Here is a 27,035-nt window from a genome sequence, read left to right on the forward strand (position 1 = left end):
GGAGATTTAGTAAGACAACTGACTTCTAGAGCTAACTCATATAATATCAGGAAATTAGTGAAACAGGAAGTGAAGAAAACCCAGTAATCCACATTGACAAGCACTCTAAAAATATGACCAAGTCGCACACAGACTATACTGGTTATCCTTCCATGCTCGGAGGTACACACCCAGGAAAATGACTAATCAAAATTCTCCAGTGCAACGTTTCCTTGTAAGCAGAGTTCAAACAGACAGCAAAAGTTCTGCTGAAGAAAAACATTTAAGTTCTCTCCTTTGTTAAAGCTTCTCTTCTGACATGATCCTAGCTTTGAGTGCATTTTAGGAAGCTGCCTCTGTCACCATCATTTCTTTCAGCATTCCCCCTCCCCCTTTCAGTATTTTAAACAAAAGAGACTAGGATGGAGACATAGCTATTAAAAAAACACCACTACTATTAACAGTGGAAAGTAGAGTCTCTAAAATTATTTCCATCAATTATGATACACTAAAGCAAAAACAAAGCAAAATGCTTTGCAAGCATGAGAGAGTAAAAACCAAAACATCCATATACACACACACATATCTACTCACAAATGTTGGGTCCTTATTCAGACATGCATCAATGAATTCTTTAAAAGGTTTACTGAATTCTCCTAATAAAGTCGGAGGATTGTTTTTCGGAATGAGAAAGAGAACTCTCATCGGATGCATATCAGAGTTGGGAGGCTCCCCTTTGGCTAGTTCAATAGCAGTGATTCCCAGTGACCAGATGTCAGCCTGAGAAAGGAAAAAGTTACTTTTAACACAAAATTAAGGGCTATCGTGACTAAGTATTTAATAACTGAAATCTTCACATATACTCCATCTATCTAATAAAATTCATTTTGGTCTAAGTAGATAATGCACAAAGATTCCTTTGTAATACTCGAAGGCTGTAATTCCCAAAGACCTGGCTGACTTAATCAGTCTTAATAACTTCAACAACCATCTACAACATCACTTTTGTTCCACACTTTGTCACTATTGTAACATTGTCTGCAAGATAAACATGCACCTAAAGACACATGCTTTTGGAAAAAGCTTCAGAAACATTATTCTTCCTTTGATTTTTTTTCTGTACAAAGAACTACAACATGCCATAAATTTCCTGTCTAATTCAGTTTTTGTTTAGATAGCAAAGCTGCACGCTGACATTACTTTTTATACTGTAGATGCACTGAGGTATCCAACCTTGTTTGGCACCTCACTCTAAAGGAACAAGGCAGAGACTTCAGTCCAGCAGGTGATCACTTAATTGCTTTCCTAACAGACTGCTTGATGAATTTAGCTAGAACATTATCAACAACTAGTTAGACCTGAAACACCAAGTTCACAGTGTGAGTTTCTGAAGAATAATGAAGTGGCATTTATTTTAGCTAAAGGTAAGCATTATAAACGAATTCTGTCTTTGTATCAAAATATCTTAGGAAATATAAAATTCTTTTCCGATTTAGAGATTTTCCCCAAGTGAAATATACATTACTTGCATGACTTTAATAGCTATTGTAGCTCATCTAAGGTCACTAAGGGTGTTTCTAATTAAAAAGTAGCTGGCAATGGTTGACTATACTTGGCACAGAAGTCATAAACCAAAGTTGCCCATAGAGTAAACAAGGGTTACAATTTGCATCTCTCCGATGCTCGTTTTCTATTGACAAGAACTAAAGTATCTGTATTTAATATTGAAGAATTAAACTAGCTCATTGTTTATTACTGAAATATCATAACCAACAATTGTATATTGGAGCAAAATGTTTTGAAAGAAGAGATTGGGCTTGTAAATCTCTGCCACCACAAAAATGTATGAATTTCTATTTTATTTTCTGTCATTTTGAAGCAGGGAGAGAAGAAGAAAGGTTGAAATTCAGTCCAGCTGTCAAAAGATTCATCAGTATTAGTCTCGAAATTGAAGTGTATCCTGTCCAAAACCCTTCAGCTGTCTTACCAAAGGCTTGCATCCTCTCTGCTTTCCTAACAGACTTTTGGCATAAAAAGAAAAGGCAGAGGGCATTGCTTTTGCAACATATTCAGGAGACATGGAAGGCAAGAGATTGCATTGCTGGCAGAAAGTAAATGAAGGGGTGGTACAGCTGATTTATTCACAGGGCAAGCAGAAGAGGAATTATTCTCACTTCGACTGGACAACACACATTTTTAAAGCAGGGTAGAGTGCTTTTTGAAAATGCCCTAGGGAGCGCATTACAGTTGTGCCACTGAAACCCTAAACATGAGGACTCCAACTGCATGCACATGCTCCCTCTTATCAGCAAGAACCCTTGTGATATGTACACAAATTCCTTCAAGTCTGAATGATCCTGGGAAAGTCTCCTGGAGTGTGAATATCTTCAGGACATCTCAAATATTCAACAGTCTTTTCTTTATGTGCACATCACAAGTACAGTTACATGTTTACTATTTGAGAGGAACCAGTATGAAAGTATTACTTTGCATATACCAAGCTTTTTAGATTTCTTGCTCCTATTTCAGGTTGCATCTAGAGAGTGTAGAAAGTCCAATGCTAGCACCAAAGTACACTGCCATTTCACTAACCACATGCTCTCGGTTATCTTGTGGGCATACACATGGGAGAAGAGGGGACTGTTCCCTCCTTATCGTCATTTCTAGCAGCAGCTCCCAACCCTCAGAAAAACATGGAGGAGGGCTGCTTTTCTGCTGCTAGTTCACACAGGGAAACTCTCCTTTGCCAACTCTCCTTTAGTCATCCATCAATAGCTCCCACGAAAAAGAAATGTACAAGGTACCATAATGCTACCACAATACTACCACAGCTACCCATCCTGTCATTCAGGTTACTTTTTTCCTTCTCAAGATCAGTCACCTGTGTTAAAATCTTCAGCATTACACAGGTCCTCAGAAACACCATTAAAGACATTATATCCAGAGCTGTTTATAAAAATCTGAGACGAGAGTGAAATTTCAGCCATCATCTTGGCTTTAAATAAGCTGATAAATTCTGGTTGCATTCTAATTTGCGAGAGCTTTATTACTCTTTGAAATTGGAAACACTGAATTGAAATTAAAATCAAATCAACCAACCAACCTACAACACTGAAAGCATCGAGGCAGCTTCTCTGAAAGAATCTTAACGTGAAAGCATCAGTTTACTTGGTGAGTTTACACAGGTCTTGCATGTCAGTACAGTGACATGCAACTCCTGTATAAAAAGCAATGTAATTGTACTTTTAATTTTATTATTGGAAACCCTACAATTTGCAATTATTTTTTTTCTCCATACTGATAGAGCTAAAAAGACAAAAAACAAAGTAATTTCTGTTGGATCTGCAGATACCAAGAAAAGGTATTCTACTCTCATACTTACTTTTGAATCATACGCTGACTGCTGAATAACTTCGGGGGCCATCCAAAATGGAGTTCCAACAAAGGTATTCCTCTTAATTTGCGTGTCTGTCAGCTGCCCAGCAACTCCAAAATCAGCAAGCTTAACATCGCCTTGTTCTGATAACAAGACATTGGCAGCTGCCAAGGGGAAATAACATAATATCTGATTTAGAATACTGCTCTTATGATTTTTAAGGGCTTTAACAAAGCAAACAAAAACATTTAAAATGTTATGCACCTTTTATATCCCTGTGAATTTTCTTCTCTGAGTGTAGGTAGTCAAGACCTTTCAAGATTTCCTTTAGCATGGTAGCAATCTGGAACTCATCAAATGGGCCCGCACGCAGCTTTAGAGAAAAGACACATTAAAATAATTTTAGTCTTGTGTCTAATTTTTGCCTTATTACTGATTTAATAAAATCTTAAACTTGAAAGAGTTTTTTTAAAGTAAAGAACAGAATTCACACAATGAAGTATGTCAACATTCTATCAGAAATAGGTGCCATTGGAATGGTCATCTTCACATCTCCTCTATTGATAATACATATGCTGTTACTTTTCTAATGTATATACAGCATGCACTCCCCTCAGCATGCAGTGCACGTGAAAAGCTAGAACTTTCCACAAAGTTATAGTTTCCTATAGACAGTAAACACAGCAGACTGAATTTTGCATTTTAGATTAAGCAAATTAAGAAACTCAATTTATTTCAAAATAAATTAGTCTATTGACTGTGGTTTTTAAATTTAATGATGCAATTTTTTCTTGTTCCAACATTTTTGGTTCCACGCTTGCTTTTACATCAGGAACATAATGCGCTACTATAAAGCTGCTAGGGTGAAATATGTGTAAACTTTGCGCATTAGAAAGCTATGTAAATAAAGCAGAAACAATTAAGGTGGGTGATTCCACTATAAAAAAATACCAACAACACAGCACTAAACAGAGAACACCATGAAATTATGCCACAGCAAAGTGAGGCAAACGAGGCAATACTTAAAAGTTTTATTCTTGTAAAGGTTCAGCGGTTTCAATTGTCACTCGTAAAAGCTATTTCACTATTTCTGACACTCCACAGAAGACTACCAATTACTCAAAAGTGTTAAAGAGTATGTATCTCACAGACCCTTCCTCAAAAAGACTAAGTTCCAGAGCTACAAACTACTACATGCTATACATAATTACTATGCTTTTGCATTCCCGTAGGGGAGTTGATGTGATATAATTTCATAAAGAAGTTTAAATAGATTTGTGAAGTTAAGCACATACTTCAGCTCTTGCAGACAGGACCACTGTTAGCAAATGTATAATTAACACCATTCTGTAATACTGAAGACACAGTCTTTTTCCTTCGGAATCAGACAAAGACTGAGTTATAGGATCTCACAGGAAAGGGTGGGTCTACGCTTTACAGCTGAGGCAGAGCTGTACTGAAAGTATGGGGAAACCACATCCACATACAGTGGACTGTGCTCTTGTACTCTCTAAGCTACATCCTTCATGAATGCTACACTATCTTAAGTAAAAGGCACTTTCATGCTTAACTGAAAATACCTGAAAATGGAAAATCCAACACCTTTTAACCAGTTAAAATTAACTGTACGCTGTGGGCACACACTTCATTCATTCCTGAGACCCAATCCCAAAGGAAACATTTTTTATTCAAGTGTAATGAATATTCCACTTGTGGGGCAGACGACCTGTGGGGGACAGACGACCCAAAAACCTACCACATACGGCAAGAACAGTACTTCTCCTCATACTAAGAAAAAAAAAAAAGCCTCACATCTGACTGAGAACAAACAGATGCTTCCTAAAGCTTAGAGACAAACAGGAAAAACAAAAAACAACAACAAAAAAAAATCAACATCAACACAATGTAACAGAACTACCATGCAAGTTCACATTTTTTGGAGCATTACAACGCAGCAGTGATGTAATATCAGCTGCCTCCAGAGACTAGATTTTTATAGAGAGATATGAAAGCACAATGAAATAAGGTTCACTAGTACTTATATTGCAAAAAACCATATACTTACAAGATCCAAAGCTGACCCTCCACCCAAGTATTCCATTATTATCCATAGTTTTGTGCCCTGTAAAGGAAGGCGTGAGTTGTTAGAAGTCCAAGGCTGCCATAAAAAAAATTCTGTATTTCAATAGACTACCAGCATACTGTTAGGAGAATGCAAATGCAGAGTCCCATTAATCACCAAGTTACATGTAATTACTTCTTGTACCATGATCACACAGCTCCTGTGCAAGATGTCTAAATATCAATTAAAGTTTGACTTCTGTATTTAAAAAAGCAACAAAAAGAATTTGGTTTTAGTTCTTACAAAAGACTGTCTTTGCATTACAATTATTAATTCCAGCCATTTGTGATACAGAAGCATTGCAATTTTAATAGGAAACTTTCTTGTAACATCACCACACCCCTCATCTGAGGAAAGCACTCAGAACTTAAAATTGCTTTTGAGCGAGACAGTGAGCATGAACACGCTTCAAGACAACAGAAATTTAAAGCCTAATGGAGGTAGCTGCTAGGTGTCTCTTCACCTACGTGTAACTGTGCACCTGTGTATCTAACATGTCCACAAGCTCCAACTTAAGTTGTCAGATCCAGCAAAAAGTGAGAATTGACAGCCCTTGAATATGCTTGTACCTTACATCCTAGCACAAAACATGCCTGCTACCACAGGGGCAGCTCAGATTTTGAGATACAAAGCAGCGCTACAACCACCAGCCAGGAGAAATGGCACTGCCAGACCTGGAACCCTACAAAAACCTTCAGGTTTCCAAAGTTTTTAGATCAGAGGTTCCAAACCAGCCATTAAAAGGTCAAAGGTAAGAGCAATATAGTTCAATAAAAAGTATGACTTAAGGCTCATATATTTGGAATTTATTTTTTTGTAATTATTTCTAGTAATATTGCAAAGTTCATGTACTCCTTCACTATATGCTATTTGAATCTCAACCCCTGTGAATACGTGAGTTTCTACACTTTCTTTGTGGAGATGTCTCAACTACTAGAATACTAGAACTGATAAATTCTTCTAACACTGATTTCTAGATGCTGACTTTGCCCTTGGTATGTAGCTGCAAAAGGTACAGACAAACCCAGAAAGATTTGGTATCAGATCTACGGACTCTATGTTTCAAAACTGGGATCTTCTGCTCTTTGCTTCCAGAGTCCCCTCACATTTCAGAAGAAACCCAAATATTAATCTATGGGCTACTACTCTAAGAAATTCTGCAAATAAAACCATATATTTACTTAAAATAAAAACCAGTTATTAAAAATATGCAACTGAACCAGACCTGAAGTACCATGCACGCTGTTTAAGTCTCCAGCAAATATTTACTAGTGCTAGTTTCTTATAACAGAGCACAAGCTTATGGCAGAAGCACTTTCTAAAGCCTCTTGCATTCTACATTGTATGCTTTCCCACCCTGTTACCTGACTAGCGACAGAAATCTAAAGAAAACTCAACAAGCAAATAAAGGTGCAATTTCTGAAAGTACCAGATCCAATTATCTTAACAAAGTGTGCTCTATTAGATTTACACTGAATTAAAAACCCACACCATTTATGAGTGTCTATTCCAATATTATGAGATCAGCAGGGAAGGGCTGGCTAATTTTAGCAGTTTTTATAAAGCCCAACTTTGTCAGCTGAGAAGACCTGCAAGGAACTCCACTTTAAGGCAAACATTGTGGTTACCAGACATGTTTGGAGGATTTGACTATTACTTGAAAACAGTATAGGGTGAAAATGAATAAGTACTGTGTTTCTGAAATAATGTCTCAAAGAAATTGCTACTATCCACTGTAACAGGGTGTGGATATTTTCTAGCCAGGCATGAACAACCTTTTTCCTAGCTCTTTTGGGTCAACCAAGTATAAATAGACAATGTACAACAAACAGTATCTTTAGATTGTCTCAAAGGTTTGCTGCACAAAGTGCTGTACAATTTTGATGGAAATGTCTGGATACTACTATAGGAGTTCTCCATATGCAAAGCTGAAGAACTGAGAATAACTTCAGGCTTGCTTTAATTGCAAAAGAAAAGAGCAAGCCCAGGTGGCTGTAATGAAATTTCAGTCATCAAGAGAAGATCTATCTTTATGGGATCAGATGGAAAGTACAGCTCAAGTATTTCATCAAGCTTCACAAATTTGTGTAACCAAAACAAGCCAGAACTAGGGTAACTTTTAGTACCTTTCATCTTTTTCTTGCCTGAACTGATAAGGTAGTAATACATTTTGACAAGCCATTAGGCTTGAGGAAAACACTCATTTTAGCTATCTAACATAACTTGCACTGCTGTGCTGCAATATAGTATGACTTTCAAGGGTACTCTCCACAACCAATGTTTTATTTATTGAGATGTGATGTTAATTGCAATCAAAGTGCAATACCAGATGAGGAGACAAATTTAGATCCTGGCCTACCACAAATATGAACATCTACAGACATCCACATCAGGATTTAAGTTATCTTACAGCTACAAAAGTTGCATTAATACAGCTGTAAGCTTGTACAATTCTACATACATTTGTGAAAGACACGATATAAAGGTAAAACATTTTACTACCCTACACAAATGTGTGTATCACAGTGCATTCTTTGACTATAGGCTTGTACATCACCTACCAATGTTCAAAAATTACTACTGATCTTGCCAGATAGCCAATGAATACTTAAGAGAAGAATTCAACGGGAAACTCCCATTGAAACTCCAAAATTCAAGATATACAGGTACCCCAAATTACAAAGATATGGGGGTTTTGCACCTTTTTGTGTCACAATAACTGAAAACTGGCATCAGCTTTATCCCAAGAACCTCAAGGAAGTAGACTTTGACATCTTGTACCAATGACAAGGTTTTTAAAGAGTAAAGTATCTGATAACAGACAAATACACTGAACTGCTAGGTAAAAATATTAAGGGACTGTCCATATTTTTAAAATCACATTTACAAGTCAGATGTCCAAGCTGTAGCTAATGAGCAGCTAGGCTGCAGAACATAAAGAGTATCTTAACATGACATCAGCTGAGCTGACTAAGTTACAAATTAGTAAGTCAAGTAATTGAAATAAAGATGCTCTTCCCTTCCCTCTTTCAGCAGCATCTGCATGTAGCTGCTAAGCCCCAGGCTCCCTGAGACTGGGCCACTCCACCGCAGTCAGCCACAAGGCTGGCTTTGCATCCTAAAGTGTGAGGAAACTGTAAAGCTGCAGAATATGTAGAACAGACTGTACAAAAATAAAATCTCTCATTTGAAATGCTTGCAATTAGAAAACAGTTAACCTCTCTTCTTTCATGTTTAAGTCATAAACAACTTTTAATTATCAAATACGCTATCTTACCAGAGGAAAAACTGAAGCTGACTACGAATTGATGACACGAATGATCTGCTTATTCAAAGCTTACTTAAAATTGGTTAAAAACACAAGAATAAGTTACAACAGAAGATGTTCCGTTACAGTTCAATTGGATGAACTGAGGCACACATGAAAAAGCTGAAGCCAACACATGGTCTCAGCTGCAGTCTCTTCCAAGTAAAAACTATCAAATTTAAAAATTTAAACCAGATCTAGATTATTCAACTAAGAAATATCAATAAGTGTTGTAGGCAACCTGAATGCCTTTGCACTGAGGGTTTGCTTTGATATAACTGGGAAAATACTAAGTCTCTGATTTAAACAGTACAAAACTCATTTCTAATGCCATTCTTAGAGCTTCAGAGAAAGCTACATGTACTGTTAATATATTTTAGTAAACTACTTCTATTCCGTAAGAATGATCTGAAAGAGGGCAGACTGGCTCAACTGTTCCGTTTTCCTGTAAATAAAGATGAAAAGGGGAAAACTCTCTTAAATTTTGAAATACCTGCTAGTTACTGTATGTTTATGCTCTTTTTAACCACTACCTTAAAAGGTATTTCTAGGAATATTTTCAATGACCTTTATACATAAGATTAAGTATTCTCCAACAAACCCATGGGACCACTTTGAACGCGATCTTCATACCAGTCATGTCCATAGCAAACCGCTATAAATCTCTGCAGCCTAGGATTTTGCTTTGTAAGAAATAAGATGTCTTAATCTTCAGAATTTACCCTCAGTGTTCTTTAACCTTTAATTACGAAGTAATTTGGTACACAACTGTATCTACTTCACTGTCTCCAAGAGATGTCTACAGTATATAGAGAAATTGTGAATGAAGTACTACAGAGCTAAATACTTAGGCTGACAGCCATTCTCAGAGTAATAGCTAATAAAAAGTTAAAAGCTATAGCAATTAAGTAAAAAAAAAAAAAAAAAAAAGACACATACAACTCTCAAAATACCTGTTATTACTAAAATGAAAAAGTAGCATAAAAGATTCTTCACACATTTAACAAAGCTAATACACTCTTTTCCCTGAGGAATCTCAAGCTGAAAGATCTAGTATTAGTAACCAAGGATAAATCTAGCCTAAGAAAAACTTAGATCCAAGCTATTACTTTAACAGTCATTTATTTATTTTTAATTACGGAACTAAAGTACTCATTCATTTGTGGACATTTTTATTCATTCACTTGGGGAACAGAAAGCAGTAGAATTACCTATCATGCTGGGCTGGGATGACAAACATTCCTGTGAACCATTTTTAGGGGTTTTTCAGGTTGTTTTTTGGTTTTGGGGGTTTTTTAAAAGAGGAATTTCTTGAAGGAATGGGAAAGTAACCAAAATTCCACAAACACCTCCCCAAGCTCTACACACAGAAATTTTCCTTCCCCCAAAACATTAGAAGTGTGAAAAGTAAACAGGAGATCAGCATTAATCTTTCAGAATTTATCCATTTAGAATAGAAATGGAAAGAACTCAAACAGCAGTGAGGAAAGTACTGCAGCATTAACATGATCCTATATTTGTGACGAATTTTTAAAAAGTAAAAAAAACCCTAACCAGAAGTTGAAAGCTTTATAACACTGATAGAATAGCTATACTTACAAATCTCAGAAAAGAGGTAAAAAGTGAAAGACTTGCAAAACAAGGCCAAAGACAAACTGCTGTGATGCTCAGGTACTTAGGCAGATTTGCAATACCCTTTTTGCTTTCAGTACCTATGTTGCTGTAAATAATGAAAAGCCTATTTTCTTTCCCTATTCAATCCATGACGTATAAAGCTTTTTCTACCCACCACCCCTCAAAAAAACCCCCAAAACCAACAAGCAAACCAAAAAACAAACAAAAAAACCAAACCCCCACCAAATCAAGGTTTCATTTCCCCATTTACACCTGCTGAAATCGATGTTTAATTCTAAAATTTAACAAAACACTTTTCCAAGCAAAAACACTTCCAAGCAAAAACACTTCCCAATATTTACCTCAAGCTGTTTGTACTTCAGGGCAAACAACTGGGTTTCTACAACACAAAGTTAAAATGATGGATACCCAGGAGGGTAACATTCAGGACTTAGCTCATCACAGAAAAATAAAGGACTGTAAAAAAGACTGATCACGTCCGGATCTGCAGTACCATTTGTGCACAGCTCCAGGGGAACATTGTTAGCTGAATTCAAAGTTATCGTGAGAAGAACCAGCTTGTTCTAATATACTATGATGCAGGAAAGTAAACTCTACTACATCTCAGAGCTCTATCACTTAATAACAAACAAAACAAAAATCCCATTCATTGAGCCCAGTAAAGAGAAGGAAAGATGGGACATCAGTGACAACTTGTACGTTTACTTCAGCATGAAGAACCCACAGAACACTAAGTAAGTAAACAGCAAAGCCACCATAGCTGTCTTATCTTGGTCAAAATGAGAATTTAGTATTTGGAGTACAGAAAATTAAATAACCCACTTAGCATTAAAGTATTAAAAATGGAATACTTTACCAATTTAAAGAGCAAAAAAGCCAAATCTACAACGAACACTACTAAATAAATTCTGCAAATACTTTTATAGTATCACTGAAAGACACAGCACAAATGTGAAACAAGAACGTTTCTCAGAGATCTGTCTTTAGAATAACGTCAAAAAACCCACTATACCTTAAAGAGCCAGAAATGCCTGGGAAGGAAAAAAAACAAACAACCAAACACAAAAAACACAAACCTCCAAAAAACAACAAAAAACCCCAAACGCAAGCAAACAAACCAAAAACAAATAAACAAAAAAACCAAACGCAAGCAAACAAAAAACCCCAGACATTTAAGACAGCTCTAACTATGGTTAACACTTCAGCTTTTATTAAATGGTTTTAGTTTTTTAAAAATCATCTAAAACATGTAAGCACTGCAGATCATTTAAGCAATATTTAAGGTGATTATACCTGGAGAGTTTTGCAAGTTGAAAAGACTTACTCAACATTTGGGATTTCTGTAGGTTTTCACTTCTGTTTGTTTGTTTTTAAATTATGCCTTAGATAACATTTCACACGGTTACATAACTGCTGATGTCAGTTTTGCTTTGTCTCGGGCCTGCTATGCTGCATAATTATCGACACATCTCTACATGGTGCAGGGTTTCTTTCCACATCAGAGAAAGGATTTCATTTCTATAGCTATGAAGGTATCTTTTTCTTTCCCAGAAAGGCCAAAAAATTGTGCTAGGGACTGCAGAGGGAGGAGAGAAAACCAAGGTCCAACAGCAATAGCAATGGCAAGAGGAAGCCACTATCGACTGTTCATTCTTTAGCCATTTTGTGCAGATTTCAGCCTCAATGACCGAGCAGCAAAAGGAGCAAAACAAAGTGAAAAGCTCTGTTCAAATAAAAACAAAAACCTACTAAAAAAAGTCAAGTTGGCACGATGACTCTTCCCCAATTTTAGAATTTTTTCCTAGCAACAAAACAACTGGGTGCTAGCAAATCTATGTGCAACACTATACATTACCTTTAAATATGATCCATAGTATTTTGTTACATAAGGACTATCACACTGACTTAAAACAGTTATCTCTTGCTGTATATCTTCTATTTCATCTTCTGCTTCCTCAAGGTCTATGATTTTTATAGCAACCACTTGCTGTGTCCGATTATCAATTCCTTTAAAGACTTCACCAAAGGAGCCTTTCCCAATGCGTTCCAGTTTTGTGAATAGTTCTTCTGGGTCTGCTCTATGGTTCTAGAAAAAAGAAAAAAAGAAGAAAAGAAAAAAAAAGATACGAATTACTTAATTTACTTCCAAGTTATTAGCCATCATTACTTCCCAAGAAGCACATCATCCAGATTTATCATCACTAGAAGACTCGCATCAGATAGAAGTTAGTGTGCAGGAAATAAATTTAAGTCAGCTATTAGTTACGGAACATACATTATGCAATTATGTCCAAGGTAAATGAGCCTCACCAGGAAGGGAGTCAGGTACAAACCTCATTTCACTTTCCCCCATAACAACCCTTTAAAACGAAAGAATAGCGTTGTTCTTAATATTAATCCTATCTGTGCAGTAATTCAGAAGACTGGGGAATGCAATTACTGGCACAGAAGCACTAACATCATCACCCAGGCAGAAAAGGCTGAGCTTTATACCTGGCCGACAACCTCGGGCAGACAAAGCATCGTATCAAGTAATACAGCGGGGAGCTAGCTGGGAGAGGACTGCGCTACCCAGTATTCATCCGCAGATTCTGAGCTCTGATAAGATCAGGCGTCTTCAGGGCAGCTAAAAGTGCTGACAGAAAGTAGAGCAAAAGGGACTGAGAGATGTCTGAAGAAGGAATAAGAAGGCTGCAGCACAGTACTGAAACTGGGGTGCTGATCAGAACTGGCTGGTATCACCCAAGCATGCCTTAAAGGGGGGCATGGCGCTGCCAAGGACACCTGGCTCACAAGTCTCTGCTGATTCACTACACTAAGTTCAGCAGACTGGTTATTACATAAAGATTTTAAATTTGTCAGCTCCATTCAAGTAGTCACAAAGAAAACAAAAAAAGAAGCAAATTCTCGTTTTCCCTTCAAGATAAAGCATGCTACGTGGCTGCTTAGAGAACCTTGTGTATCCAAAAACCACAGCAGTGACTTCTGAAAGATACGGATGACTTGCTCCACAGTTTAAGAACGCAAATCTTTAGACCAGAATAAGAAAGTTTGCAGAAAGGTGTTTTTAGGAGGCAAGACAGATGTATTAACAGAACAACCCATGCTTCACAGAACAATAGAATTAAATATATTACCGCTGTCAGAATTGGGCAACTCATTGAACAAATCAATCTTTGAACAAGAAACATCTGCCCAAAAAAGCCCTCTGCTTCAATAGCGACATTTGAAAATATGAAAGGGATGCTTTGCTTTAGATCTTTCTCACACTCCAAAACTCAGAACCAGCAAAAGAAGTGACAATTTTGGCAAAAGCAGACATTCAACTCAAGGCACAGATTACCCTACATAACAAAATACCCAAGTATCAACATGAAACTCCAGAAAACATCTTTACACCAGTGTTCTTGCAAATGGATGTGAAAATCTTTACTAGGGAAAAAAAACACATTACTACTGTAACCTAGTCCAAAATGGACAATCTCATTTCCTTACTGGGCCCTTATTGTCGCTTCTTCCCTTCCACCAGAACCAGAATTTATTCCACAATATGGTGAGATGAATCAGGAAACAGATTTAGCTATGAGTTAACCATATGATTTGTCAGGTTTATTTTCAGCGAAATCAGTTCACTGTTCATATATACCAAGCTGTCATTTGTGCTATCACAAGAGGAGGGAACATGAAGTCATATGGCAGATTCATGGTGATCTGTGGAGTTAAGATTTTTAGATTTTGCAAATATACAAGACACACTGCTGTTCCTGAGCAGCACATTAAGGCAAGAAGAATGAGGAATTTCCTCTTTGTCTACAATGAGCTTGTTGCTACTCTGCTCTATTTAAAAAACAAACAAACAAAACAAAATAACAAACAAGCAATACAAAAACCCACACCACCTTCAGAGAGATAATTAAGCAACAAATTTTGTATTTTCTTCTGTTGATAGATCCAGTGAAAGACTTAAAAGATGAACAAATACATAATCAAAGCAAATGAAAAAAGACAGGATGAGTACTATTTTGATCTGAAATCTGGGACAACTAATATTATTATACTGGGAAAGAAAAAGATTGTACGCCTCAGGTGCTCATAAAGCTTTTAGTTAGACAAACAAAAAAAAAAAAACACAACAGTAAGTTTTCAAAGTACCCAAAGATAGCAATATTGCCATACACTACTGCATCAGCTCCTGCCATCTTTACATTGTTAAGACTAAAAAAATAATAATAATAAAAAAAAACCCCTGAATTTAAAATCTACTTTCAGATGTGTTTCAAAAAAATATTGTAAGGACACGTGTGGCAAAAGCAGCAGCAACTACCACCCGGCCTTTCCCTGCTGCTAGAAAAGCTGCAGAATTGTCATTTAGCTGGCAACCTCATGTGTTCCTGAACTACAACATTAGTTGCAATAACGAATAATTAACTGATAGTTCTCCATTTACAATAAGCAGACACACACGCACACACCCCCCCTCCAAGAACCAAAAGAGTGAGGAGAGACGATTGGCAGAACTTTCCATTAATTCTAAAATACTCGTCTTCAGAAAAACTAGCTTAATTTTGGGACTCGCTTGGAGCCTGGGATTCTGGGAATCATTCATGCTAACTAATAGCTATTGTTGACTTGAGATGAAACCTGTTAAACACTTCCAGACAGATAAAAGCACTTTAATCACAGCTAATCCAACCCTTCACAAATGTTTGATGAACTCAAAGGGCAACACTTGGGTTTTTGCTTGGGGAGAAACCTTAAGCAGAAGATTCCTCTGGGCTCCTTGGTGGAAATGCACATCACTCAATCCTGTACACCCACTTCGTGGTCATCAGCAAAACAAGCCAGGCCTCCAAACTCTCTCCCCCAAGCCACCTCAGGTGAATCAGAGCTTTAAAGGCTATTTTAACTCATTACGTGGGAGTGCTGGAGTATAGGGAGAGATGGGCCATGGCTGGACTTCCCGACACTGCAGAACTCCATGTACATCCCGGGAAGGAGAGGTGGAACAGAGGGGCAGCAGAGGAGAACAAACTGTGCAGGACTACTAGAGGAAAAAGTCACATCTTTCTATTCTGAGAGAATCCTCTCACAGCAAGCAAAGTCAGCTTTACAGCTTCTGTTATTCACCGAGGCTGACAAGGAACTGTAGGACACTCCAGGATAAGGGCAAATATTTCTGACCAATTATGGCTAATATTGAGATAATGTCCTTTGGAAAGGCTTCAAAGTTATAACACTACATAACTTAAAATACGGCCTCAGAACAAAGACTGCATTTTGAAACAGCTTTGCTTTTACCTTTCTTAATTTCCTTATCTTTCAGACTATTGTTCTACAGGAATGTTTTTCTATAACTAATAAAAAAAACCCCAAAACACCAAAACTTTAAAAGACTACTTTTTAAACAAAGGTAAATTTATATAATGCAGTAATGCCTATCCTGGTATAGAAAAGGATAGAGATATATTTTATATAAATAAAAGTATGTATGTGTGTATGCACACCCCCAATAGATACCAGTAAATTTTTGCAGCACGGCTGCCAGCTAAGCTTCTAATATGGTAGAACTTAAGATTTCTAACACTATTAACACTCCTGAGCAAAACAGCCAAACGTTATTCCCTGTTCTTTCACAGATCTCTCATTGAACGCGAAGAAGTTTTAGAAGTTTTGAAAGTTGCCTACGTGAATAATTGTTGGTTGTTTTGTTTTGTTTTTTTTTTAAATAAATACTGGTTTCTATGGGGAGTCATGTCTGTTGGGCAGCAGATGGTAACAATACAATAGACAGCGTACGGACTCCATCATCACCTCTCCGATGATAACACCCCTAAGTGGACAAATCAGGAAGAGAATCTGTTGCTCTTCCCCTCCCTAAGCCCATTTCCACAGACAAAAGCAGCAACAAGTATGACAAGCACAGGCACATTCGCATGCCAGCTTCAGTCTCGCCAGCACGAGCAACAGTACCAGCGCGAGCGTGACAATACAAGCCCTCTGCATAGCTTCGGAAGTCCACCATTTCACCAGTCCAGCACAACTATACAGCCTGCGCTCGTGTTCGGTAAAATCTCTCCTCTTATCCAACCATGTGCCATTACTGTATGTGTTTATACACATAGTGACAGGATCAGAGCATAATTCGGCTTGGAAGGGACCTCAGGAGGTCATCTAGTCCAATCGCCTGCTCAGAAGCCCCAAATAAAAACCACTATAGCATAACTTTTGCTAGCATACCTGCAGTAGTTGCATCAAGTATTCTGCCAATACGGCTTATATAAGCATTTTCTTTTTATTCTGATAAAAATTGCAGCTACGCAGCAATGTCCTGGCTGCATTCTGCTAAGAGACTGACTGGCTGACTCACCTTCCCACCCCTGAGCCTTTCACGTACCTGTTCTCCAAATTCTGCATTCTTCCTTTGAAACAAAGTTAAAGCACGCCAAATACCTAACTTCCACGGTTATACGGATATCTAATGACACACACCAAATTAGAAGAAACAATATCTATGTTAGACTGCTTCAGGATCTGTAAGCGCAGCACAGCCCTTTTACAGAAACAGGTCTTCTAAGAAGGTTCATTAATGAATTCCATTAAAAGGTACTGAGTACAACTGGATGAAAAAACAAAGCTTCGAAGAATCTTGGACAGAGACTGAGCTAATGCCTTGTATCTAACAAAATCAAAACCAGGATCCTCCAGGTCTCCCAAAGCAAGTAATTTAACATAGCCTTGTGAGATTTGTTCGAAGTAGTCTGTCAATGTGAGAACATAGATCCTGTTGTCTCAACAGTACTTCTAAAACCTGACCCAGAAATGCTGTTATACTATCTGGATTTTCATGCGTCTCCCAGGCTTTACTTGGAACAGAAGTTCCCTTAAAATTGTAGCAGTACTACAGGACAGCTCACCTACATTGGGAGACATTACTCAAATACACATTAGATAAAGATGCAATAATTAGCTCAAAAGATTTTAGAAAAGATTGGTAAAGCAAGACTAAGAGTGTCTACTTGTATGTTTTTCAAGTATCTGCTACTATGGCACCCTAACATGTACTGGCATCTTTGGAAGCCATCAGAATTACCTCTGTGTTTAAAAGACTGCCATTTCAAGCAATTGCTCACTAAACTAAAAACCTGACCTTCAAAGCCAGGGAGAAGTCAAAGAAAAACAACAAGAAAAAGAGCTATCTTACAGAAAGTTTGAGGAAAAGAAGGTTATGTTATAGCAAAATATTTAAAACCAAACCAAAAACAACACACCGTCAAAAAACCACCCCAGTAATTAATTTGTTGTGCAGCCTCACAGTTACATTAGCATTAAAATGCCAGATCAGAAATGTATGCCAGCTTTGCTGCTGAAGCCAGCATGCACTGCACCATTTCTCTTAAGTCCCACCGTCTGCAGTGTCTGAATTATGGCTAACAATAAAATTAAATAGCAATTATGAGGCCTAGTTTATTATCTGTAAAATCTCCAAGATACCTTTTATTGTCTTAAGAAGGAATACCTTAAATACCATGAGTAAAAAAGACACTTGAAAGTCAATAAAAGAAAAACAGATTAAAAGTTAAGACATTTAATCTAGTCTCAGCATTTACCCGACTCAGAAAATACTGCATCTGGGTTGAGCACACTGAAATCATAGGTAATCAGTCCATTCATAGACATTTATCTATTCTCAGAAGTACCTCTAAGTTTTTCTTCTATTCAGACCCCCAAAAGAACTGAAATTAAGAAGGAATAAGATTGATAATCCTGATAGGCTATGGGACTTCTTCATGTCTTAATCAACAGATACGTTCACCTTAATTTTCTTTCCATACACTATCTGCATGTAGTTTCAGATACTATATATATACATTAATTATACACCATATTCTATTATAAAACAATATATATTCACATACATTATATATATTTCCGTATTTTACCTGCAGAAGGAATGTTTTACTTCTTTACAATAAAGCCACCAGATGTAGTGATAGATTTTAATTCCTGGAGCTCCTCCCTACCTCCCCTTGCCAATTTTATTTAAAAATCCTATTACAATTAAAGTTACTCACACAAACAGTGCCATAGGCGTGTGTGTGTGTGCGTATATACATATACACACATATATAAATTTAAATAGTTTGAAGTTAATGAAGACACAGGTGCAGATCCATTATTACTTATAAAGAATAAAAAAAAAAATGCACCTGCAGACATTCAAAACAAGGGTGGAACCTGTAGACATCTTTTTTCTCCATCTTGCACACACACTCTTGCTTCTCAGAGACTTTCGCATGTAACTAAGCTCTGATGCTACCCTGCAGTTCTATTCAAGAATCAAACACCAGGAGAGTAGATACTTCGTTATATTTACTGGAACTGTATGATACATACTGAAGAACATTATTTTAACAACAAAACAATTTGATTTTGTAAGGTATCAAACTTTTACAGTATCAAGCTTTTCTAAATGGTAGGTAGCAAAAACTAGATCTGAGCTTTGCTGTCCTGAAATGGGACCCAACCTCTGTTACACCCTGTATGAGACATGTCCCTTATCTGACAAGGCCAAGACTCCTTGCCATCTTTAGTGAGAACCTGGAGAACTTCAATACAAAACAAAAGCAAAAATAGGCAAGCAAAAAACCCATGTGGCTTTGTTTCCATCAAGTCAGCCATAAGGCGAGCTGCTTAAAAATTCATATGACTACCAAAACTTTAAAATCAGCATTCAAACCCACCCATTCTCAGATTTTTAAGGAATCACCTTCATCTTCAAACTGTCTCTGACCTGTGGCAGATGCAAGCTGTCAATCGTATGTTGTGCTGAAAATGGAAACCACTGAACTCACTTCCTCTATTCTTAGCCATTCTTTCACTTTGGTGACACAACATGAAGCAGCTTAGGAAACAGCATAAATAAGCAAAAAGAAAGAATAACAACACATCTCCCAAAGATTAGCTCTTTGACACAGGCGATTAAAAAAAGTTTACACCAATTATTTATGAAGAGTATTCTGCATTGAGGAAAGGAAACACAAAGAGAAATTTCTCATGCCAGTGAGCTTCTCTGTAACTGAATATCCTTACATTTCAAACGGAGTCCCACTTAGCTTCCATTCTATGTATCAATACCTTTTAACCACCTAGTATCTTAAAAAAAAAAAAAAAAAATCCTCAAACCACCGCATACAGCTGCATATCCTTGTCTGCTCACATCTCTGAGGAGCCTGGCCTACCAAAAGAGTCAGGGGAGGGAGGGGGGCACAAATTGTGTGGCTAGGTCTTTACTATGATTTGAAGAAGACATAAGTGACTGAGCACTCTATAGCCAGGAAGGATGGACACCCTTAGATGGAGACAGAAGTCAGTTCAAGAAATCAACAGGTTCTGGTATCCCAAAGTGTTCACACACCGTTCTGCATTTATTAGAGTTCAACAAGCTGATCTTTCTAAACAAATATAATCTCCTTTATTGAACAGCACAGACCAGCAACTGCTGAATGGGTTCCTAACCCACCTCAATGAACTAACTGCCCGCCCACCTGAATTCGAAGTCAGAAGACACAGGACTACTGCAATTTCTCATTGCTGAAGAACATTTATAATCTCTCCGTTTTATGAACCGCTTTGAAAAACCAAATCTGCAGAGAGATTACAAAAGCCACGTCTACTAGGAATATGGAAAAATAACCATTTATGGGCTGCAGCCTACTTTCAGCAGTGTGCCTTTCCTTTCAGCAAGCAGCCTGCTTATCAGTACACAATTTTTTTTTATTTTTGCCACACCCATTTAAAGGAACAACTACATCAAAACTCTGCCAGCAATAAACTATATCATTATGGCATTTGGACCGTTTTCCTAATATTTAGAGGTTCGGTATCTACAGCTAAAAGGCAACTGCTACATAAATTTTACAGGCCTCCTCATTGCTCTATCTTAGAAGCCATTTTAGCATTTTTTCTGTGCAAGTTAGAACTTGATACACAGATTTTCCTCCTGTAAATAAGATTAAACTCGTACTATAATCCAGATAGAACAAAAATAACAACAAAATCCAGCTTTTTAACTTGCCAGTTCATAAACTAGAAAGCATCCACAAGACCAAGTTTAACACACACGTAAGTATCTTTGTTAAATCTCTCTACTGAGGTAGTCATTACTTATTTTCAGGCTAAACAAAATTAAAGCAAGGCAGAAAAACATTGGTTGAAAAAGGACGACTTGAAAACACAATGTGGGTTAAAGAGCAGGCCACAAGTTTATTTACCACAGATAACTCTCCAGGCATAATCACTGCCTGCAATGAACCCCGAGTGGGAACCCACAGTTAGAGGATATCACACCATTCCTTTAGCTGTGGTAGGGAGCATTTTGAGAAAGGAACACAAACACACCAGTCTACTAGAATCCTCAATTTCTGTCCTCTCCCCAAGGCTAGACTACCACAAGCCTGAAAGCTGTACTCTCCTCTTGAATACTGGCCCTTGATCATATCAATCATACCGGACCTGAAGCTACAAGAAGCACACAATGAAAAACCAGAAATACAACTCCAAAAGGAGCTACAAAAGAAGCAAGAAGCCTACCCTGCCAGAACCAACCTGCCCGTTTCAGGAAACTCCTTTTTCAATTACTCTGCAGCTCATTCATAGGATGGCAAAGCATCTCATTACATAAAAGGCGAGGGGAAGGGGGAGGGGAGGAAGAGAAACACCCTGAAAAAAAATTCAGATTCTTCTTGCCAACTAGGCTGGAATAAAGCTGTGCAGGAATGTAAAAATGTTCTTGCTATGACCGGTTGCCAGATGACACCTTCCTAGGTGAGAGATCAACAGCAAGCTCATCTTGCTCCGCTCATAATTCTCTATATGCTTTTAATTGATTTATGTCAGTAGAAATTCCATCTTTTTCATTCAGTGTTTTACATTTAGGCACTTTACAACACTTATGGTCCTTTCAAGCTGTACAGTGTTTTTATTATTCTGCATTCAGCTCCCAACACAGAAGCCTGCATTGAAATACAACTTGACATCTAGCAAAGCATAGACACCCTCTGATCCCCCCCAGTCAACATTATTCAAATATTCAGAACATACAACAGTACCCAGTGGAGAAGAAAGCCTGCAAAAGATCAGGGAGCAGGGTGGAAACAGAAAAAAAACCCCACATTCTTCAAGACTGAACAGATGGTTCTTGACTTCTGGTTCATGAAAACAGTGAAGCCACCCTGGGCTCCTAGGCTCCCCCTTCCACACACAGCTCAAGTGTGAAACCTGCAGATAACTAACATTTCTCATTCCTTGTCCTCCATCAACGCATATAGAATTCATGCAGATCCAGGATAGGATAGATCACGCCACAAAGCTTTTCCAGATACGCTATCTCAATCAAGACCATTCAAATACAGATTTTGGCAAGACAAACTTGGCTTCACACTTCTAAGAGTCAACTATGCAGTTCTTCAAAGCTTTCTTCATAAAGAAAGCTCCAAGCTGAAGCCATGCTCTTTCCCAAGCTATGGACGTAACCAATATAGCCTACCTCTGCAGAACCACATGCACAAGCTATGAGGAAGAATGAGACCAGCGAGCTACTGCTACCCTGTCAGTCCCTTTATTAATAGTTTCTCTGAGTGAGTTCTTTTTGCCAGACTTATTTGGCTGGCAATCCCTCTGGCAGAATGGATTTCAGTGAATATCACTAGATGGGCAGCCTTCCCATGAGATTTAAGTCTCTCCTTCAGAGCTAAGGAGTGTGCTCACTGATCCTCATCAGCAGAACAGACTTGTTCTAGAACTGCTAGAAGTTTAAATTTAAAGAACAAATGACAGTTCTTTAAATAGAGTAAAAACTGGTGAGGCAGTATTAGGAAGCAATTTGATTTTCAATTATTATAAGTTAGAATGAAATAGCAGGATTTGGAACAGTAGTTCCTGACATGATAGATACCTCACCAACTCTTTATCTCTGCAAAGACAACATACATGTAGCCACTAATTACAGCATGTCAGAAAATTATTTGTTACAGAAGAATTTCAAAACCAGCTTTGTACTGTGTACCCCCAACCCCACCCCCCCCCAAACCCATCCCTGAACTCTTCAAGTGTCTGTCAATTATTAAACTCAGTCCCTAAGAATAAATGAAAGGCAAAACAATAGTCTCTTACCACTTTTCAGAGTTGGTGACTCTTTCTTAAATCTGCAGGTAATCACCAAAGAGCAAATGAGTGGTACTTTTACTAACAGTTTTAAAATTCATCCTTTCACTTTCAGAGACTGAAAACAATGAAAACTGAAGATAATACGCTTGCCTATCTTTACTAAGCTGTTTCATGGGTCTCACAGGACAAATACTGCTGCAGAGGCACATTCAGTCATATGTACTCTTCATGGTGTGCCACAAAGTTCCTATATATAAAGAAACAATCCTCCCTCAAAATAAGCATCTAAAGAATTTTGTTTCATTTTTTTAACAACAAACTGCAATATATTACTGAGCTACTACTTGCTATATATTCTCCTTTTCGAGGAAACGGAGAAAAGAAAAAGAAAAGGAAAGCTTTCATCAGGACTTTTAAAGCATGACAGTAAGGCACTGGAGTTCAAGAACAGCCAGTGTGAATCTTTTTAATGTTAAAGTCAACAGAAAAAAATACCACTACAGAACAAAGTAACAATTATATATTTTTAAAAGTCTGCTTTCAGGTGTCATGTTTTTACCTTCTGGGGGAAATGATCCTCTGCCCAAAACTGAGAGCATATGATGGTACAGGTACAGAACAGCAGAGAGATTAAGGTGAGACAAGTTGAGGTTGCTTTACGTGCTCTCTGCAGCTTCAGCAGATTTGCCTCTGAATTCCAGGTCAGTTCACTTAACACGTGTATAAAACTGTAAAATCTGCACAAAAAATACTAGTAAAAGACTGCTGTGGATTTTTTCTTCTAAGCCTGATAAAAGTGTCTGCTGAATTCCAGCTGATTATATACCTACTCAGCTCCTGTGTACCAAACACTTTCCAGAGCTCACTGTATCCTCCTCCTTTGATAACAGTAAGACTTGTACTGTCTTACTTACTTACAAGTATGACTGAGCCCTACTTTTCTTTGTCATCAGAATAACTTAACACAACGCACAAGATGGAAGAACCAAGTTCAGCTAATAAAGCCTGAGCTGAGTTAGCAGCTACTATTAGGTATGATACAGCTTGTGCATCAAGCACGACCAGGAAAGGAACAACTGCAGTGTTGAATTCCACAAATATTTTAATGCATATCTGCTTCAAGTGGCAAAGAGGCATGTTCTCCACAGGTCTTAAAATACTATCTTCCTGCAGTCTGCCTGCACTGTGGCTCAAAGTACAAATCAAGGAACTGAAACTGGATAATATATTCATCACCAAAACACTGGAGTCCATCCTAGATTAATCATAAGAAATCCCTGTTTTCTAGGCGCTGTGGAAGCCTCCTGGTGCCCTGCAAGTGCTAGACTGTGCAGTTTCCCTTAAGTAAGTCACGTATCTAAATAATAAAAGTTTAAAGCCTTTTCAAGCTCACTGTAGAAGCATCTGGATACAGCTCAGTTCCTAGGAGAGGAATAAATTAACAGATCCTTGAATGGATCTTTTCTTCAAAGTTCCTCTAATGCCCACCTTCTAAACATTTAAGAATTTGCCAGTAACAGACTGCTTGCTCTTAACAGAAGACGTATTCTTGTAACTATAATGCATAAGGTTTACTAGAAATCTGACAGGCTTCCAGACTAGCTTTAGGCACCACACGAAGAGCCCATTTCTACAGGTGCACTAATTTAAGAGAAAATGTATTTTTTTCTTGGTCTACGAAAAAGACCACTTCCAACATTAAATGCTACCTCTCTTTTCATTTTTCTATACCCACCCAATAACTAGATGTTAACTGGTCCGCCTCTGAGCATCCTGCAGGGAGAGCCTCTCCAGCTGCCAAGCTCAGGTTGTTCAGCGAGCAGCAGCCTACCATCAATCAGTCTGTTAATCGGCAGCACAGAGAGGAAAGCTCACCTTTACATCCAAGTTTGTATTTAATCAGGCAATCCTTCCATTGTGAAGCAGAGTACACCGGCTGACAGGTCACATGCTTCTGGCTGCTCTGCTTTTAGAGGAAGTTAGGCTCTTTATTGCAAGATAGTCTGAATGCCAATAAAAACAGATCGAGATCAGTTCTAAACAACCTTTCTGGCTGCGCTCAAGACTACTTGCCATACAGGATCAGGAGATACCAACAAAGCCATGAGAAAGGAAGCAAAAAGTGTTTAGGTGAGCAGGATAGCAGAGATTGAGAGAAATAAAGCCTCAAACCAGGTTCCAACGACACGCATACTGAGAAGAAGAAATGCAAAGGAGAAGAATCAACATTTCCATCAGTTCATGAATGAATATTTCACAGACTTAAGATTTTGCACAACAAATTAGCATAGAAAAAGGGAAAGTTTATACATAAAAACTCTACCATCTATAAAAAGGCTTTTATTACTTGAGTGATGTTCCATTGCTGAACAGTTTGGAAAATTAGGATGTTGACAGAGAGCAAGATTTCCTCACTGCCCACCTTAGAAAGGTTAACTGTTGCTCATTTGTAAGCTTACAAATAAGAGAGGCTGGAAAGTGTTAAGGTTTGGAGTACTGTATGAGATGCTGCCAATAAGGTAAGTTCATCAGAAATGCACCATTCTAAAATGATTGACACACTTTAAACTTTCTGATCACTTGAAATGAACATAACCCTCTGAACTATACTTCTGCCTTCTGGGCAAGAGAAAAGCAGTAGCATAGGACTATTAATAAGGGGTCCAACACCTTCACTCCAGCTCTGTTTTCAGTACAGGCCCTGGATTGGTAAAAGACACAGGTAAGCTCTAATACCTCTCTTGCAAGCCATATCCAGAAACGCTGTGTATGAGTTCAGCTGGATTCCTTGAAGATAGTGCCAGTGGACAAGTTTCTCACTGTGAGATCTCAAAGTATTCCAGACTAAGAACTAATTTGAATATTTTTATCGCACGGAACAAAGTTACAGTGACATTACTGAATAAAAACTCCAACCTGCCATTCAAACTCACTGCAAACTGTGCTTCATGTAACCAGGACACCTTAATTGTGTTCACATAGCTCCATCAACTTTTCATTTTTCCCTCTCGTCTTAGATTCTGTGTAAAATGCCACAATTTGGGCTATCACGCTCAGCTTCAGAGCACTCATTTTATACATTCACTGAGTACTTTGATTTTATTGAATGGGCTTAGAAGTTTGGCAGCTGGTAAGTTAACATCATACAATTGGATCAAATGGAGCCCTTCCAAAGGAGTGAGGAAAATGAATGTGTTCAGGAAGTTGTTTGCACAGGCAAGAATTGTTAGGTATAAAATTTGGTTTTGTTAGGGACACGAGACAGGTTAAATAGAACGCAACCACTACATAAACAAATGGTTCTGTAACTACTCATAAGGGCAACAGATAATACTACCTCTGCGTCTTCCATTGTTGCCAGGGTACTGAAAGTCAGACTCTGAGTTCACAAAAATAACTCTGTGAATTTCTGTAATTTTCCATGTTTGGATTTTCTTTTTTTAAAGGGAACCTGACTCTTTGTAAGATGAAAGATCTTAAAACAGTCAAAAGAGCTTCTGTTATACTTTGGTGATGAACTGTCAAAGTCTTCTTCTTGGAGTATGGGAATTACATAATAAATGACTTCTGGATTTTTGTTGATACTGTTTTTTGTATACTGAAATGGGACTGAAAGTATATGATTACTATAAAACTGAAAACTTCAAACCTGTAACACATTCTCTGGCAAATTCAGTTTCCAACTGTTATATTCAATAAACTGCTTCCCTTAAACAGGCTACAAAACAAGGGGTTTGACATTACAGGCTCTTTCCCACAGTGATAGTTTTAACTAACTATTAGATCTTCTTCCATCAGAGAAGAAACTGTTTATGCCTTCTTCAGTCGATCACCATGCATTTACTTTAACGCTGAACGCAGGGACGCTTTTATCATCACTTGGATGATCCTGACTGAAGAGTTCAAGTAGGTTAAAAAACAAAAGAAGCAACCCTTATGACTCTTCTAAAAGAAGCATGAGCAGAATAATTTTGCACCAAATTATATTTCTTTGTATTCTAAGATCTTCAGGACTTGTGTAATAACCTTCATAAAAAAAAGTCACCAAGGGAAAAATATATTTTAATTCTATGCAGGTGTACATATCTAACAGTTAAAAAAATGCTTTAAACCTATAGATATATGTTACAGGGTCTGGGTTAAACTAACAACGATACTAGTAGAACTAAGGATGCTATTACATAAAGTTTATTGGTTTAACAATGGAAAACAGGACCTTAAAATATTTCAAGGTCCTTTTGTGATGACAGGGCAGCTAAGGAAAATAGGACAGCAATACATTAAGCAGATGGAAAAATGAGGAATTGATAAACTTGGATTTTGAAATACAAGTCTCCCAGATACAAACACACTAAATATGACAGAAGATATAAATAAAGCAGCTCAGGCTAAAGCCTCAAACTCTCTATCAAACATTTCTTTAGCTTGCCATTGTTAAGGATGTACCAATA

The 27,035-nt window shown here is 37.7% G+C and overlaps 1 protein-coding gene across 3 annotated transcripts in view; it reads right to left on the minus strand.

Annotated features, from left to right (window-relative positions):
* Nucleotides 1-27,035, minus strand: part of STK26 (serine/threonine kinase 26) — a gene marked incomplete at its 3' end in the record, with an annotated part of 34,348 nt that overhangs the window by 5,564 nt on the left and 1,749 nt on the right. For all 3 annotated transcript variants that reach the window (XM_082323039.1, XM_082323037.1, XM_082323038.1), the window contains 5 exons: nucleotides 12,275-12,505; nucleotides 5,421-5,477; nucleotides 3,620-3,728; nucleotides 3,362-3,519; nucleotides 574-759 (listed from right to left, as the gene is read on the minus strand). In XM_082323039.1, coding sequence (XP_082179165.1) covers nucleotides 574-759; nucleotides 3,362-3,519; nucleotides 3,620-3,728; nucleotides 5,421-5,456 — 489 coding nt within the window. In that variant the 5' untranslated portion in view covers nucleotides 5,457-5,477; nucleotides 12,275-12,505. Of the gene's footprint in view, nucleotides 1-573; nucleotides 760-3,361; nucleotides 3,520-3,619; nucleotides 3,729-5,420; nucleotides 5,478-12,274; nucleotides 12,506-27,035 lie in introns of those variants that run through there.

The sequence above is a fragment of the Platalea leucorodia genome, assembly GCF_965183815.1.
Source record: "Platalea leucorodia genome assembly, chromosome: 10".
Lineage (NCBI taxonomy): Eukaryota > Metazoa > Chordata > Aves > Pelecaniformes > Threskiornithidae > Platalea > Platalea leucorodia.